At 31.2% G+C, this 19,005-nt stretch overlaps 1 protein-coding gene across 7 annotated transcripts in view; it reads left to right on the top strand.

Moving 5' to 3' along the window:
• Window positions 1–19,005, top strand: part of LOC115440987 (sodium/hydrogen exchanger 9B2) — a 45,697-nt gene that overhangs the window by 14,171 nt on the left and 12,521 nt on the right. For 6 of the 7 annotated variants that reach the window (XM_037441762.1, XM_037441761.1, XM_030165535.2 and 3 more), the window contains one exon: window positions 10,063–10,298. In XM_037441762.1, the coding sequence (XP_037297659.1) occupies window positions 10,084–10,298 (215 nt within the window). In that variant the 5' untranslated portion in view covers window positions 10,063–10,083. Of the gene's footprint in view, window positions 1–10,062; window positions 10,299–15,247; window positions 15,682–19,005 lie in introns of those variants that run through there. The other variant, XM_030165540.2, reaches the window with a different exon arrangement.

Raw genomic sequence — 19,005 nt, 5'->3', positions numbered from 1 at the left:
AAATTGTGAAGTAAATAATAGCGGATAATATTATATGATTTTTAAAAGTCACGAGAAATACATTATTTCCTTATGATTTAAGTTAAAAAGTAAACTTATTGCAAAGGGTATCAAAATATATAAGTAACTGTGCGCGATAGATATACTAATCAATTTTCTAAAATTAAATTACTATAATTGATATAATAATTTAAATTAAATATTGATTAGTCGTTCTTAAACATATAGTATAGTTTTCTGGCAAGAACAACAATAATCAGGAAAAAAATATCAGTGAAAATTTAATATTTTCTCACAAGTTTTCGTAAGCTATCGGTGTCCCTGTATAAAATGATGCGTTGGAAATGCGAGTTAGGTTTGTGTGGGTAAACCCTAATATAGCCCTCTGATAATTTTCTTTTACTATTATCAATTGTATAACCACCGCTTTCAATAAATTATCCCAATCGATCTCTTCCATACATTATACAAATGCTCTGATCAGAATACATTTTTTTATATGCTTAGAAATGACGTATTATGATAGGTTTATTATCGGGATCGGACCGAAGATTATATAAATAAGAGATCTATGGTCATCTGATAAATTCTATCGGATGAATATCTTTGTCATATTGACACATTTAATGGAAAACTTTCCGAAATGTCAAAGTTATTCGCCAGATAAAAATGATTATTATCGTATTTGATGATTGAAAAATCAGGCAGTTAAAATTTCACTGTCTATCTTTGTATTGCGTAACACTAAGAATTTAGCAGTTTGGAATTAGAAAGCTGAATAATCAATATAATCAAAAGAATCGTGACAGACGAATAGCGACTAGCACTCCAGTATAACCAATCGTTTATGACATAGACTTAACTATCTATGACGTGACTACCAATGTAGGAATACTTTATCTATCAGTTAGAGAAACCAATCAGTCACGGGACTGTTCTTTACGTATACCTTTAGAATACAAATTAACTTCAATTAGTATTTAATTACTGTTAATCATTGTTTCATATAAGTGTCTGCTATACATCTGAGATCTATTTATCACTTACAATAGCTTTATAGGAATAAGTTATAGTCCGAGCGATCATTTATTATATTGTTTTAATCTCCTATTTCAAACAAAATTGTATTTTAAAAGTGGCCGTAAATTAAACTCCGATTATAGTTTTAATGTATAATATTAACAATTCATAATTCCTTAACTAAATGTTATTTACAATTTCTAGGATTTTTTTTATACGGGAACGACATACAGAACGACAATATTACCCCTCTACACCTGATAGTAAGTGGAGTGTATCCAGATCTTGACTGACGAGGGTTCTTTATCCCTCGCCAATCGACACCATAATGGCGGCCTGTTGGAAACCGGAAATACACAGACTGATCCCGGAACGCGAAACATTGACGTGAGCCACAACAGCGGATTCTACACTTTATGTGTGAAGGTCGCTTTCCGGACGGACACAAATATCATACCACCAACATTATTATTTTTCCAAGAGGAAATCCTCGTAGATTCATAACATTTTCGACATTTCAATCGAGCAACTGTTAGTTCATCTCTTTAACTAAATATAAGGGCAATCTAAAGATAACACGGCTTATAATGTGCTAGGTAAATAAATTAAATAGGAAGGCCTATTCACCTAAATTCGTTTGCGTTCTTGAGCTAAGAATCGTGTTATTCTGAGTCCTATTCTGAGGTCAAACAAGTAATATTCAACTGCATGTATTTTTTAACGAAACGAAACTGGCTGAGTTCTCCTTTCCTTTAAAAATGCTTATAATTCTTGCAAAGCTTGGACTTTCAGCGACTTATGAGAAATGTTATCGCTCAAGTCGATGTATTATCAAACTATGTCCTGTCATAGTTATCATAAAAGTTGTATCTTTTTAAAAACCTTTTGACCATGTCTTATTTAATCTCTTCTTTCACTAAGTTGGACAGAAACAATATCTGATAATTATATTGTTTGATAGCAGTAACACTTAAACAAGTTACGAATGATAGTAATACATATTTACAAATGCCCACTTAGGATAAAAATTACGACACTAAACTAAGATATCTTGCCATCTGAAGCATTCTATGAATTATTTTCCTTTACATCGAGACTCGTAAAGAATTAAAATTGAATTATTCATAACGATTGTTACAATACTTGTCCCAAGAGATAATAACATTGTAACACTTCCGTTATTTCAAACATTTGAATAAATATAGCGAAGCAATTACATCCATGTTGCGTAACAAGATTACGAACCGATTTATTGTTATTAATTATTTTTCTAGCATAAATATTAAAAAGTACTCATATCACAATAATTCTGGATATATAAAGTTATAAAATAATTTTAGCGTATAGCCTTTTTTATAATTTGTATAAGAATCAGCTAAGAATGTAATTAAAATCAACTCCTGAGGGAGTGGTCGGAACTTTAACGGACAAAGCTCTAAGTAACAGTTACATTTAATAGCAATAATATAAAAGAGCAGTCATACTTCTTTCAAAAACATAGAACATCTGGCAACCCTTTTACAATATTTCTTGTTTCTGAAGTCCCACCATGCCATATGCCAGTTCTATTGACACAAAAATTAGAAACACAGTAGTGAAGAGTTCAAGTTGGATAAATCTAAAGTATTAAATGCCACAATTTACCAACGTAAATACTTCGGAAAATAAAGAAAATACATGTTTATTATGGCTTATATTTCACAATCCGTATGCACATCGCATATTATTGCATGACAGTATTTTCACATTCAAACACACATCCATTTTATTTTATCTGGCCTGTCAATGGTCTTGTAAAATAAGACATGTTAATTTTTCTATCATAATATAGTACATCCTTTAATTAATCTTCATAAATTGTCATGTACATAAAGTTTAATTTTACACTTAATAGCTTCCTATTAGTAAAAATATTGAATAATATATAGTTGAGTTTATACATTATAAACAATGACACAATAAATCAAATATTTTATTTTTTGAATATCAGTTCAGATACCTGGTAGGCGATACAAAGACGAAACACTGCATTTTCCTCCTATGTCATGCTAACGCACCCAAGACAGGGCGATCCAAAAAGGTTTACAGGAAGGCTGTTGTTAGACCTCGATAGCACCTTAAAGTACATACATTGAAGTGCAGGTCATATGTTACAACAATTGATGTCTTTCAAAAGAAACAAATATACTGTAGACATCGGGACTCATCAAATCACACGTTTGGTTCATAAATACATATTATATCAATGTCATGAGTATTTGCACTTCAGTTAATTGTAGGGAAATACTTCTTAATGATTACGCCACTTAATTAATAATAGAACATAATATCAAAATTCCAATTGTAATAAATATTATTACACCAAAACAATGAATGGTAGCGTTTAGGTAGGCAGTCGTATGCTTTATTAATGTTAATAACTAAGCACATAGCGGTTATTTAATTGCTTGATGGTAAATAATTTACAAAACTTATGACATAGATGTTGAAATAAAACTATTATACGGATATTCTTTTTTTACTGTTTTTATATTATAGTTTACTCCCGACGTTTCGAAGACTTGGCAGCCTGCATCTAAGATTTGTTTAAACATAAGAAATTATTATTATATAAATTGAAATAATCCTCATATCGCTACTCTAGACTCACTTTGCTGTACTGCATCCTGCAAATCATTTCTTTTGAACATGCAACAGTGTTGTGTTAAGTCGCAGGGTCAGTATCAATGGCAGCTGGCTGGCAAAGGCCATTGTACTTTACCTTTTATTTACGATCTGTTACCAAATAGAACAACACAATAATGATTGGGTGAGCAATCCATTTAATTGTTGTGGGGCGATAAGCGTTACGCGGACGCGTGTGCGCCGGCGCACGCGTTCACATAAACATGATTGGGAACGCGTGGTCGGCCCCTCGTGAGTAGTCATGTGATTGTGATGAGACCACTTAAGCAAATAAACAGTGGACTGGTGACCGCCAACTACTGTCAATATTCGGAGCCATTTACCTACACCATGCACGGATGCACTTCAAAATTGGAAGACCTTTTAGCTAAATAACTTTACTGATTATCGTCAATTTTACTTTTATTACTAATATCAAATATATTTTATTATACAATATAATCAAAAACATCAGGATAGGCCGTGATTATACAATCAGATATCAACCATAAAACACTTGAATTAGGTAAATGTTGTTAATGCATATTTAAAGTACCTATTTACTATTTCTCTGTACAACCAGGCATGTTTAAGTCTTTGTATTTTGTAGGTTGAAATAAGAAATCGAAATTTATTTTATGAATTGTACTTTGTAGCCAAAACATTGTACTCTTCGTCCGTTACCACATTATTTATGTATAAAGCACATTTCCGCATAAATGGAATTGTAAAATCACATTATTCAAATTACCGTATCTGACTAAGATACGCACAAATTTCAATATGTGCTGATATTATCAAGTATTATTTTTTATATGAAAGTAATATTTCGGATAATTGGTTTTAATAAAAATATTTCATTTTTAATTAGAAAATTTTATGTTGATTTGTAGCAAAAGTAAATAAATAGATAATTGTCATTGACAAATAGTCTGAAGAGATAATTTATAATAATGTAATGTAATTTTTTTCGGGACTTTTCCCTACTCCTGTTTAAATAGATATGCTCGATGTTAAAGACCCTAAGATAATTGGTTAATACTTGAGAATTATCGAGTTTGATGGCTAATCTGTTTATTCTGACACGTAATTACATCTCGGTTAACTATGACACAACTAATATAATAAGTATAATGTACAGACAAACTAACCAACTTTATCAGGAAATAACTAAGAGACTTCTATCTAACAAAGCTTTTTTTCATAATACTGAATGTATTTTATATATAAATAACAGCTGAGACTAATTTTATCAATAAATCTATAAATTTTATAATATGTTTCTGTTTCTTAAGTTCAATCATATAATTATCCGTAGACAAGGTGATTGGGTATAAAAAACTATGATAAATTATAAGACGAGAAAAAACAATAAATTCACTTTAGTTACTCCAAATACAATATTTATTTATTTATTTATTTACACTTTATTGTACACCATGGATAAAAATAATGTAAGAAGAAAAGAGAAAAAAGTACAAATGGCGGTCTTATCGCACAAGGCAATCCCTTACAGACAACCATGGGATGGATATAAGACAATATTAGCATAGTGTAAATTAAGACTTCATGAATAGTACTCTAAACTAACGTCTGGTAATTTTAGTACAATCACGAAGCAATTATGAGTGAAACGCAATTATTTCCTTCACGAGAGCCATTGTTTTATCATTGACAATATGTACACAGATAGATATACTATCTCAGTCTTGACCGTAAAATGATAAAAATTTATGCCACTACAACTTTTTTGCCAATTGGACAAATTTTACGACATTTATAATATATTACACAAAGAGTATTCATTCGTTCCTGGTTTAATGCAAGTAGCAATATTACTCTGCTGTAAAAGATGAAAATGAGTTGATGTACTAAACCGACATGCTAGCTAGCGATGTATATAATTTAAATGAAATTGAACTTTAATAATTAAACTTAACTTTAATGTATTTAAATTATACAAAAATGTAATTATCCTGCCACTATTCGAAAGTACACGCACCGTTCATTGTCAATCTATCATCGATGAAACCTCGGATAATATTGAAGGAAAAGTTACTCAAAAATATGTATGTGCGTAGGTTACTTGTAAATAATAAATGCCACATTGTCGCGTTTTAAATACGAATATTTGAGAAAATGATAGAATTTTATTTATTTATTGGAAATGTTTGTTATAAATAATCGCAGAAACTACCTAACGGATTTGGCTGTAATGGAGACGGGCGAAATTGGGCTTGACCGTATACTTATGAAACATATATCAATATTCTTCTTCTATTTTTATATCTGCCATTAAAAAATATTAGATTGTATTACAATGGGAAAATAAAATATTTTTTTATGAATAAGTAACTGACTTCCTGTATCGGGAATATCTATTATTAATGTACATGTGTCGTCTTATTAATATATATTATTGTTATTCGCTGTCTGTACTTCTGCGCAAGTTAATGTTTTTGGTTTGATATTTTTATTTTAACGACTACGGCTTTTCGAGAATATTTAAACGATTGCTGTTTTAATGAACTACCCACGCTTATTCAACAACGGACTTTAATTTCTTGCTTGCTCGACTGATTTTGCTTGTTCTACCGGATTTCGAAAAGTAACGATGAACCATCAACACCATTGTGTTAATTGTAGCATAGCTACATGGCGTTGTAACACTAAAGGAATTCGTCCAATTGAAAACGAAATGGTTCTTTCAATAATATAAAAACAGTATAAACTCATGTCTGATTCCATGAAGGAGTAGATAAAAGAAGATATGCAACCTACACACTACAACTACACTTAGTTTCATCTTGCGATAAGTACCTTTATATCGGTCCTCGTCGATTCCATGCGATAATTTCAATTCTGGTTATTATTTAAGCCAGCTGCTCATTAGTCAACACGGCAATCCAATGGACAATGATTAGGTGCTGTGAACATCTTGTGCTATCGGGTAAATACGAAGTTACTCACAAAAAAGTGTTTTTTTTACGCTATATTCTACAGCGATTATTTCTTTACTCCCATTGTAGAGACAGAATTTTTTTTCTAATATAGAAATGGTTCTATTATTCCTACAAAATAATGCATAAATCATCTCTGTAACACCAAGCCCAAGGTTCTATGAAGTTTCGCCCGTCTCCTTTGCACATCGATATACCGTATTCTGGATTAAAATATACGCTACTTTTTATCCCAGTAATTTGCTCCCGTAGAATACACTTCAGTTTTAAATATTTTTTTAATTAGACAGCCCTGGCATTGTGCAGAGTGAGCTATAGATTGCTACAGTTAAGTTTGTTTGTAACGAGAAAGGCTTTTCGCACGGGCAAATCCGCGAGCAACTTTTAGTTATTTAAAAGATATCAGGCGATGTTATATAAAGACCATCCTTTAAGCAAATAAGATAAGACAAGATAGTACTGGAAGTTTGACATGATTTATTACTATAATAGGTTTTGCTGGCGTCTTTTCCTACGTGCAAGATGTTATCCTAGACAAAGGTCCTACTGTGTAGTTTTTCAGGATAAAAAATATACAATATATTACTAGGATATCCAAGTCAGTAAGTTTACTTGTGACAAACATCTTTACAAATATTGGGATTCATAATATTAGTAAGAAGTACAACGGAAACGCGGGAACAGTTTTCTGCAGATTTTACTTACAACATGAGTCCACAAACCATTTCAAATTCTTCTGTCCATTTTAATTGAAATGAAATAATTTATTTGAACCTGTAAAATGTTATACATTATTTAGATTCCGTCAAAATTAACTCTATCACCAGTTCAGAAAGTAGTTCTCATCAGAGAAGAACGGGCAAGAAACTTAGTTCTGGTCTCTACTACTTGAGAGTCCATTTCAACAGTTATCGTCGTTGTGTTTGTCTTCCCCGAGAAACAATATGCATTATGCAAGCCCTGTTTTATTCTAGTTTGAGACTCTAATATTGTTTATTCATTGTCATTATACGACTTAAATTCAAAATATTCAGTATTACAAGTAAAGTGCAGTGCTACGTAGTACTTTGTAATTAAAAGCTCTACTTATCGAAACAAATAGGTAAATTTATAAATTAACGGCAATATTATGCAAGCTGCAAAAGATAACCATGTAGGTATTAGAACTTAAACACCCAATACATTTATGTATTTTTGAAAAAAGACAAATACATTTTACGATTCGAATAACTTTGAAAAAATCTGTGAGCTATATATTTTTTTAGTACTTAAATTGACTATATACATGTATCACAAACCGTTGAGGAAGTTGTAAAACAACTAGAAATTGAATATTGAGATTTAATTTTTTTTCCGAATTTCGAATTTGGAAATCCAAAATATATAGTGTAAAACCGAAATCATAAAATTGTTTATGAAATAAATAGGAATTGTGAATTTTAAGTTCAAGTTTAACTATTTATATAACACCGTGTTTATTATCAACCTTGCAACTAAATCATGCTAAACAATTTTAAAAAAACTGTAGGTACACAATCCTCGTCTAGTGGATGATATTAAGCCACCACTCGTTAGAGCATACGTGTTAAACTTGCCCAGCTTCAGCGCTGAATTCTGTAATTTCATTATATTCGAGTTTTGATCAGTACACTTTTGGACTTTGTGAAGCGCGCGCGCCGCTTTTACGATCTAAGTCAGTAACTATAACGTTGCGGAAGTTTTCGACAAAACGAAAAACATGTAAGGTATAATATTTTTTAAATAATTTATCGTGTTTAAATACAGACATATTACAAGCATAAATTTAATTTAAAACAAAATGCTCGGCTCTTCCATTTTCTGTTATTAATTTAAATATTTTAAGATAAAATAACTTTTCTTTTGATACATTATTAGTTTTGCGATTGTAGACAAATTAAATTTACAATAATTATATAATATAATTATATATTTAAAAATCTACTCATGGATTAAAAAGGAAAATGCCCAAATATATTCAACTCTTTAAAGGGACTGTATGGACTTGTAATAATATTCATAATTTACGAAATACTGTTAGAAATTACTCCAATATTTTATAAAAATCCTTTTCAGGATTTATTATTTCATCTAAATAACGAATTTTGATTAAAACATGGTCATTTTGGATAAAGTTATTGACAAGGGCTTTTCCATCGAAATGGTTATTCATAATAATTTATGAAATATTGATTTCTTATTTTTACGCGAATGCTTGATATTTAAATAAAACTATTTTTCGGATTTTATAGCGGTTTTTTATATCGATATTTAGTTTTTTTATATTTATATGCGGAAAATGATATTATTTCATGAAATAGATTTAGAAATTATTTATTTTCATTTAATAAAATTCCTTTTCGGTATTTATTTATTTTAATAAAGGGATATTTGATTGGATATTCTTAAAATATCGAAATCTATAATAACATATTATTTATTTATGTCATACAAGTATCACAAGTATAAGTATATTTAAATATGATTTACATAAAATATTGAATTTCTTGAAAATTTGTGCTTTTTATATTGGTTGTTAATAATAATAGAATTACTGAAATAAAATAGCAACATTCTGCCTCGACTACTTCGGTGGTGTAGTTGTATTACGGTACGACTGCAGTGCTAAAGACTCGGGTTCGATGCCCGTGTCGAAAAGTAGTACTGAGGTTTTGTACTCAGTATCAGGCCGGTGTTTGGAATTTGTGCTCGTTATGGCGATAGGCTCGGCCCCTATTACATCATGGAAAACGCACGGCGAAAACTGGGTGCACCTGTTGCGCCTCTGCCAACCCATCGAAGATAAAAAGCGTGAGTGTGTGTGTAAAAGAGCAATATTGTATGGAGTTGCTTGTATGACATAATATGGAAGTAAGAAATCTATTTTGCTATATTTTAATAATGTTATATTAAATTAGCGATAGTTATACATGTAATTAGCATATCGCTGATCCCTAGGGATAGCATACATCTGTTCAAAACTAACCCTAACATTAACCCTTAATACAAAGAAAGATTATTGTTTTATTTGGAGGTATCTTTTTCCCTCTGGTTCATTTGTAATTAAGATAGACATTCTCCTGTATTTTAGAGACCCGTTGCATGTTCGTAAAATATTTTACGTTTTAGTGTATGTCGTCGTTACACAACAACATTAAATCATTTTTGGTTGCTAAATTTATATAAATAATAGAATCGTATTATTCTGTTTATAATTTAGCATAAATGAATATAACCTCACCTAGTCCGCCCGTTTAAGCCCACTTTATTATTTTTAAAACCGAATCCAATTTGAAACGAGTTTTTAATAGCTCCTTACTATACAAAGTTGTCAAAATCCTTTTTAAACATTATATGCTCCAAAAACCTAACACACTAAATTTCCCTTTTTAAATTTCAGGTGCGAAAAACAAGCATACGAATGACTGCGATAAGAGAATACCCATTTGATCTCAGTGATTTGAAAAATCAACCTGTGGAGGGAGGAGAAACGCGAATACCACCTCCACAACCGAACAGCTTAACAGCACCAAACTCCCGACCGCCCTCAGCCGCCTCCGGTACTGACGGAAAGAGAAAAGTCTCAATCATGGCCGACGAATCAAGCAAAGACCGGGAAAACCTGCCATCAGAAAGGTACGAATACTATATCAGTGTTAAGCATACTATCGACGTAAATACACCCCATATTCATAGCAGTGGCGAAGGGCGACCTTTTGCGAAAGGAAACCCGACACAACGTATTGGTACTAATATTAAACTTAAATTCGGTTTGCAAATCGTTTTAATGATAATTATATTTTATATAATATAAGGTACGAAAGGGAAGCCGGCGGGAATCGGGTTATATCGATCCCTCGCCACTGATTCATAGTTATTTTGTAATTCGTTTCCTTCTTCCTCTACTAATTGAGAAAATTGGTCTTTCCAGAATATATTTCTTGCATTTATATTATTTTCACATGTTTATGTACTAGTGATAGAATCTGGGAGGCTTTAAAATATTGTTGCGGCAATTAATTATTTTTTAATATTATGTTCTTAGATAGCGAACTAAATAAATTTAATTAATTTAGTCTTATCTATCATTTTGAATAACAAATCTTAATAAAACAGACACATAATTAGGAAACATGTTCTATGTTTAGTTGTGCATAAAGATCCAACAGATAAATAATATTATCCCTAAATATTAATAACCTTGTTGTCAACCATATAATCATAATAATACTATTTATTCATTTTCAAGACATGTCTCAAAATAATCTGGTTTAAAAAATGATTTACATCAAAATTCATATTATTACTACAAAATTTTTGTATTCCTAGTGAAGAAACGATGGAAATTATGCAACAGGCAATGTTTTTGTGTATATTAATATATGTATTTTAGATATTATGTTGTCGTTACACTAATACGTTATTTAAACTTTACAAAAATTATGCATAAAAATATTTACGAATCAAATTATTAAATCTAAAAACCAAACTGTAGCCATGTATAATTTGTCTGCAACATTAATAAGTTGACACTATCAGGGTGATACCGATGGCTGTGGCAAAACAGACGTCAATTGGCAGCATTGCTCTTATCCTCCGTGCAATTGTTGAGATTCTAAGGATCAGTTCCGTATGCTATTCGCATACATTATTCATTTTTTTTATTTTCTTTTTTATTGATTTAAATGACGAGACGAGAAGAGCTTTCCGTTCGCCTGGTGGTAAGTAATACAACCACCTATAAACAGTAGAATCACCATCCAACAACTTGAATATTGTCTGGTATTCTTCAATGAAGTATATTTCTTTACAAAGTAGAATCCTTCTTAAAAATCGGCAATTTTACATACATAAATCATCTATTTCGGTGTTCATGGATAGTGGTGATGATTTACTTTGTCATTTTCCTGCATTCTAAAACAATTATTTAATTTGCTTCTACCAACGAAAAAATGTGCAAATTAATAAGATAATTATATTTACAATTTTGATATTAGCAGAATGAATCAGCGTTGAAATCTTTTACACCGCACTCAACTTCGCACGACTCTACCTCGAATTTTCAGTTTTTTGTTATTAAATATTTATATTTTTTCTCATATTTCTTTCTATTCAGTCATTATGTTGTTTGTAAAGACTAATATATTTTTACAAAAAAGATTTAATGGTTCCTTGTCTAATAAAGATTGTAACAATACATAATATATTTGTTACTAGCAACTCTTTTGTAAGAAGTAACGATAAATAATAAAGATATTTGCTTTATTTCGGTTACCGGCAACATATATATGTTATATGTTGCTAATATTAGCACTACTTAAATTAATATATGGGTACAACATGAACCACAATATTCTATAAAATATTTAAAAAAATCAGCCTTCCAGCAAAGGCACCATTCAATAGAGCTCGGTGCCTGTTTAGGCAAACACGATATACTACCTAAGCATTAATTTTTCAAGAATTTTTATTACATTAATTCAAATATATTATTTGGTGTATCTAAATGTTAATATCCCAATTACATTATTACATGTTTTTACATAAATATAACTGATAGTGAAAAAGATTGTGAGTTATGGCTGGAGTGAAAATAAAAGCGCCTACTGATACTTTCATACTAAAATTTACTGAAGTCAATACATTTATAATTTTTTATATAGGTAGTACAGCTTGTTACGAAAATTTCTATAAAAATTAAAATCCATAAAATTTTATTCATTTCTGTATCCTTCAATAAATCTTGGATAAAAATATATTTGTATTAAAAACAAAAATTAATTTACAATTAAAATCAATTTTATGAGTAACCGAAACCTACCGCAACTGAATACGAACGAGGTATGAACATTGTACTTAACAGACATACCTTTCACTTGCGAATGATTCATATAGTAACTTATAGTAGTTATAAATATATTGTCTTGTATCCATCACGTGACTGTCAGTTGTGAAAGGACAAGTTGCAAGCATTAGGCATCCAATTATAAAATAACGCTAATTCCTAGTTAGTTATTGGTCCCTTTAATACGAATATACATAGTTAACGCGAAAACATACTATAATGTTATTCATTCGACACACATTCGTATTGTTATTCGCGCTACATTCGATTGCTATAAGTACGTATTTATCTATAAATAGAATTCATATAATGTAATGCACGCACACACACACAATACGCGTACATTCAGTCACGTGCTCGGTTAATCAATAATGTATTATTATAATTGCAATGTTTATGAGCTTTTTATCGGGATTTTACAAATAAATGGCTATAAATTATTTTAATTATGCAAATTACGTTAATAAACAAAGTCGTCTTAAACGCAACCATGTCGATAAATCCTTGCCACGTGGTTACATTCATAAACAAAGTAAATTAAATAAAACTTAAGTTACTTTTAGAAAAATATAAATACAGCAAGATGACGCGACAAATTGCGATAAAAATAAGAGTACAGGTATTCAAAATGCAAAAACGTGTTTTATTTTATTTTATTCGCACAATGGTGTTGCAATGAAATATAGTGCTTGCATTAGCTGTAAATCGAATAACTAAATTAACTCACAATGTGTTATAAACTGAAAACTATTTTTAACTCATAAAACTCTTTGATATTAAATTGTTTCATAAACAATATTGAAAAGTCCTGAATCACATATACGAGTATACTGTACCACCCCCAGTTACAACTAAAAACAACTTTTGAACACAATGAGTTATACAAATTTGAATTCTTCATAATAAATATATTTATTTATTTGCTAGAATATACATTTTGCATACATTCCACCATTCAGCAAGAAAATAATTTCCTCCACCATCGAAAATCGCGATATGGACAATAAATATGCTGGTCACATACGAATTAACGAATTAAACCTTACCGTATAGGTTCCTCAGTAGTCTAAGTCACCGCAGTAGCTAAAGTAACCAAAATATTGTTCAAAATGCATAATATTAGAAAGACGAGTTATCAAATTAATTATGAATAATAAATATACTTCAAACGAAGTATGCAATTTATTTGCTTTTCTTGTTTCTTGTGATAAGCCTTTAAAATGTTTGCATTGATTAGCTCATATCTGGGAAACATATAAAAACATGCCAAAGATCTATAAAGATGGATCACGTTCGGTTATATTTTAAACTTACTTTAAAGAAAAGATGTCACGTGAGTAACGTTATGTCGAGTGAGAAACAAAAGGCTGCCTGTATACGCAGTATTCGTTTCCAATTTGTTTCCGTCAGACATTACCACGGTTATAATGTACTCACTAATTTATTACACATTGCTGAACGAACCTATTCGTAAAGGAACACAAGTAATTGACTAATGATATTTTACATAGAAATTATGGAGAAAAATAACTTGTAGATTCTGTTTTAACTTTTCATAAACGTTGTATGCATGTTGGTTTAAAAATTATAATATATGTAACATAATACTTGAAAGTGTTTAAATATTGAACTATACAAAGAATTAATTAATGACCACAGAAAATACGTTTGAATTGCAATTATTTCGGACCCGACGTTTGCTGGAGAAATTAAAACTTCATTTCAGTTTCAATTCAAACATCTATATGATTGAAATCTGTCGAAGTTGGTCAGCTAGCTCTCGCTAACTACAACAAACCGTAGCTGACAGAATGCGAACATGTAGGTACCCGTTAATCTAAACAAGCAGTTCCTCTTATTGGCTACGTTAGCTACATATCGTTTACAGACGATAGAACCGCATCGAACATGTCGCAGTTTTGTTTTAGGGATCTGTTGACAATATGTAATACAGAGACATTATAACAAGACTTGTTCTAATATATTGCGGTTTTATTTAAGAATGCTAAAGTTGTAAGCGTGTTATTTTGTATTTAAAGTTGGAAAGGTTAAAATAGTGAATATAATTTAAATATATTATGATTTATAAGTGTTTTATGAAAAAATCTATTTGCACGTAAAGCAAATAGACAATCTTGTTGCTGTTTCTATTGCAGAATCTAATATAGCGTTGCAATTTTTTTAATATACCACGTACATACATTATGTTATATCCCTAAACACGAAACAACCATTTTCTTTAAGTCACTTATTTTATTATGTGATATAATATTTATATATAATACTTATTGTATGTTATTTCAGTTTGAACTTAACGTACAGATTTTAACTCCTAGAACTTTTTCTGATGATCCCGACGATATGCAACTCTTTTCGCAGAATTAGAGTCCTACAGGCTTCCTGTAGCATTTCCGAGTATAAAAAGTAGCTTAATCACTCTCCGGCCCAAAATATAATATCGATCCGTTGTTGTTGCATGTAATAAGCACAAGCCAACGAAGACATTTTCCCATTTATGATATTAATATAAGTTATTTTAACTTTGTACGGAAACCTCCTTTAGCGTGCGGTAGTCACACTTGCCGGCTTTTTTAAACATGGTGGCGCACATTGTATCGATGCGCATGGAAGAAGTGGAGGGTGCGGGCAGCGCAGGCGCGCGGGCGGCGCGGGCGCAGCTGTTATACGATAGTTGTTTGAAATGTTCTAACATGTTTTATAAACACCGCCGCGACACTGCGGGCTCATTCACCAAGTTGTCACCGAGTGTATCGTCGCCCCGGGCAATGCTTTAGAGCGCTTCTATGGCAGATAGTCCACTGTTGTGCTTCGAAAAAAAATTTGCACTACGGCCAATGACCGGCCCGCCGGCCGGCGAATCTGAACTCGCGGAGGCAGTCACGTGCCCGGGGTGAGGCGCGGCGGGCGACTCACTCGCAGCCGAACCTTCTCTTATAAGATGCACATTCGCCGCGGCATAGGTGTGGAGCGTGCTGAACGAAGCGGCATGCCTCCGCGGATAACACTCCATATATTTGCTCGATAATTCGTAGTTTTAGTGAATGAGACTCACTTGGTGCCATGTAGGATGTCTCACAGCAGCCTCAGTTGTCACTACGACAGCTACCTCCCGTCAGATTCATCCCTCGAAACCGACGCTCTAAACCGACATTGGTGAGTTATTATTATTTACACCACCAAATATTGATGTTTCATTTATATTTTTAATTAATTAATTACTAAAGTCAGCACCGGCACTTACTAGTGTGATATATTTTTTTCCATTGTAGGTATTTTACACATGTTTCGCACATTGTTGACACTTCTAAGAATTTTCCAAAAGTTGACCGCAATCTTTTTATTTGTAATACTTTAAACAAAATTATTATTATGAGTTTTAATTTACGTAAATCTTATTTAGGCTTTTCCCCATTTTTTTGAATATTTGCATGTACCATTGGTTATATATGTGACTTTAGAAACTGTATTTATTAGCGAACCACACACGCATGCTGGGCCCCATCAAACCATGTCGGTGTGTACGCTCTCTAATGTCCCATTAATTAGTTAAAACGAAACGCTGACAGTTTAACTAACATATTTATTTATTTCATATACACCAACTATGTAATATGGTAGACACATGGATAAATAATTTTATTTATTCTGTTAAAGTTTTGATTTAATTTATTGTTTGCAATTCTATTTTTGTGTGTCTGCATATTGTTTAAATCTATTGCTTTTATATCCATATTGCTTCATAGATTCGCGATATCAAGGTAGATCAACTGTAACTGGTAAAATATTTCACATTCCGATTTCCAACCTATGACTAAGCTTAAAACTAATGGGCCTCTAAATACATAATACAATTACAAACACTGAAATAAAACAAGGAAACATCCCTATGACCTGTTACTATGGAATACATAAACACGTGTAGAGATTAAAACACATCCGCATGTAGTCCACACATATTTGTACCTACACAATGAAACTGATTTTTAATGCGCGACATTTTTTATTGCCATAGCTGTTGGTACCACATGTGGTATCACGGGTAGTGCACATTGTACGCCTTGTCATTAGACTGGGTTTTCATTTGACTGTTATGGTATGCGCCGTTCCGCTCTATGATCACGACGTTGGTAAGTGTCACCAATATTGTTCACTCATACAGTTAAACAAAAATAATTATACAGCTATACCATTTTGCCAATATTAATTTATAGTTACAAACAATACGTTTGTCATTATTGATATTTTTTTTTCCTATAGTAAGTATATTTTTGATTGTGAATAGGTATAGTAATGGTTTTGGCTTTAAATTGAAAATTATGTTCTGGACGTTTTACTCAACAACAAATTAACCTTTAATTATATTATTGTTTATTATATTAAACTAAAATTACAAAGCTAAAGTTTTTGATTATTTGTAGCAAGTCTCTAAAACTAACTTAAAAATATTTTACTTATACGAAACTACATTCTTTTAAAATGTAATATGTTTAAAATCCAACAACGGATTTCTTTGCGAACAAAGCTGCAAATCAAAGCTAGAACTATAAAAAATCAATTAAGTAATAAACCATAAAATAATCTAAAAATGAAAATAAATTCCAAAATAAAGCCGATAACAGGTGACATTATAGCTAAACATTGACCCACTATGGCTCACTTTGTTTTCCGTTAATAAAACCTTTACCAACTCACCTTGTACCATACGTAGGTTAAATTATTCCGTTCGATAGGGCAACTAATTTAATTGTAACACTTCGTTTGTAACGATTTTTACGCAACCTTTTATGATAACATATCAAATATATAATGTAATTAAACACCTCACATGTATTTGTTCTTCATTGTTTTGTTTTAGCGAAGTAGGTGTAAATAAATGCACCAGTGAATAATGTGAAGACATAGTAGTGTCAACATAACATTTCAATAGGACAGATTGATAGTTAATACATAAAAATGGCCATTGAATTGTTCAATGGCTGTATTATTCAGACAAGGTGACACATTACCTTCGATACAAGCACGCCGCTTCTCATATACATATAAGTTTACAAATGTAACATTGCGAATTGAAAATAAAAAATTATACGGTATTCAAACGAATCACGTGACAAAGGTTGGAAAGTAAAACATTGCTACGCACATCATTGACTTTACTAAGGCCACGTACACTGTTACGCACTACGTCAATACTTCATTGTATATTATGGTAATGAATACTAAGTTACAAAATGTGTGTAAATTAACACAATATATTAAGATGAATAATTAAATATTGTAGAGCACTACAAATCCAACACTTCATGGCATTGCCATGCGTAGGAGACAGCAGACTTAGCGGAAAAATACGCGCACGTATTAACTACGAACGAATAAACTTACGACGTTGTGTAATTTTAATAGAGTAGAAAATATCATGCAAGAAACAATTATGCAATCATACGCCAATATCGGCTAAAAAATATTTCTCACATGCTATTTTCAACATTATTTTAATAACATAAAGGTCTTTTATTTAATAAAATTCAAAATCTGCGCGAGCGTGTGGTCGCAATGCCCCGTCTGATCTGTGCTAAACTGAAGAGTTGTAGTAACACGTAATACCAAAATATTCCATTCTGCCAATGCCTTCGACATAATTGGAATGTATTTCAATAAAGATTTATGTACATACTTTTAATATTTCAATTCAATATTACATTAAAAACGTTTCTAATGGTATAAGACGGTTGTAAAAAATATTAAAATGGTTCGACGTATTTGTGTAGATCAATTTGCCATCTATTAAAATGTTATTGCTTTTTGTATTAATGTTTAATTTTAGCTCCATTTTAACCATTTAATTTTAAACTGTTATAAAATTATATATTTCTTAAAGTGTACAAATATCCAAGTTAAAGGATATTAAACATTAGATAAATAAGTCTGCTTTGACAATTCTCAATATAAATAACAGAAAATTATAATAAAATTATGTACGTCCCGGTCGTCATTAATTAAATGTTTGTATGCACAGGTAAGTATGTGAAACATATTCAATTAATATATACTTTCCTGTTTATTCCAATTTAATATTTAGTAGCTTTTGCTCACGGCTCCGCCCGCGTGAAAAAGAATTTTACGCGGACCGTGCCGCGTCGGCACGGCATATAAGTCACGCTTTATATTTCCCTAAAATAAAATGGAAGCAAATATTTTAAATTAGACCCAAATATTAATAATCTTATTTACACACTAGAAAATTTCACAGTAGTATACAGTAGTTTTCTGAACTGTATACAACTGGTAGGTACTTTGTTTTACTCTGTAAAAAAAAGTAAGAATTACAAAAGTAAGAAGATTGTTAGTGAAAAATTCGGTGATCAAAGTTAATATTTTGGGGTATTATGTCATTTAAATATTAATTGAAACAAATGTAAAGGTAATATCTACATCCAACGCCCCAACCCAACTAGTTATCCTAACTTTTCTACCTTTGCC

This window comes from Manduca sexta, chromosome 23, assembly GCF_014839805.1.
Source record: "Manduca sexta isolate Smith_Timp_Sample1 chromosome 23, JHU_Msex_v1.0, whole genome shotgun sequence".
Lineage (NCBI taxonomy): Eukaryota > Metazoa > Arthropoda > Insecta > Lepidoptera > Sphingidae > Manduca > Manduca sexta.
This window is presented reverse-complemented; position numbering and strand designations above follow the sequence as displayed.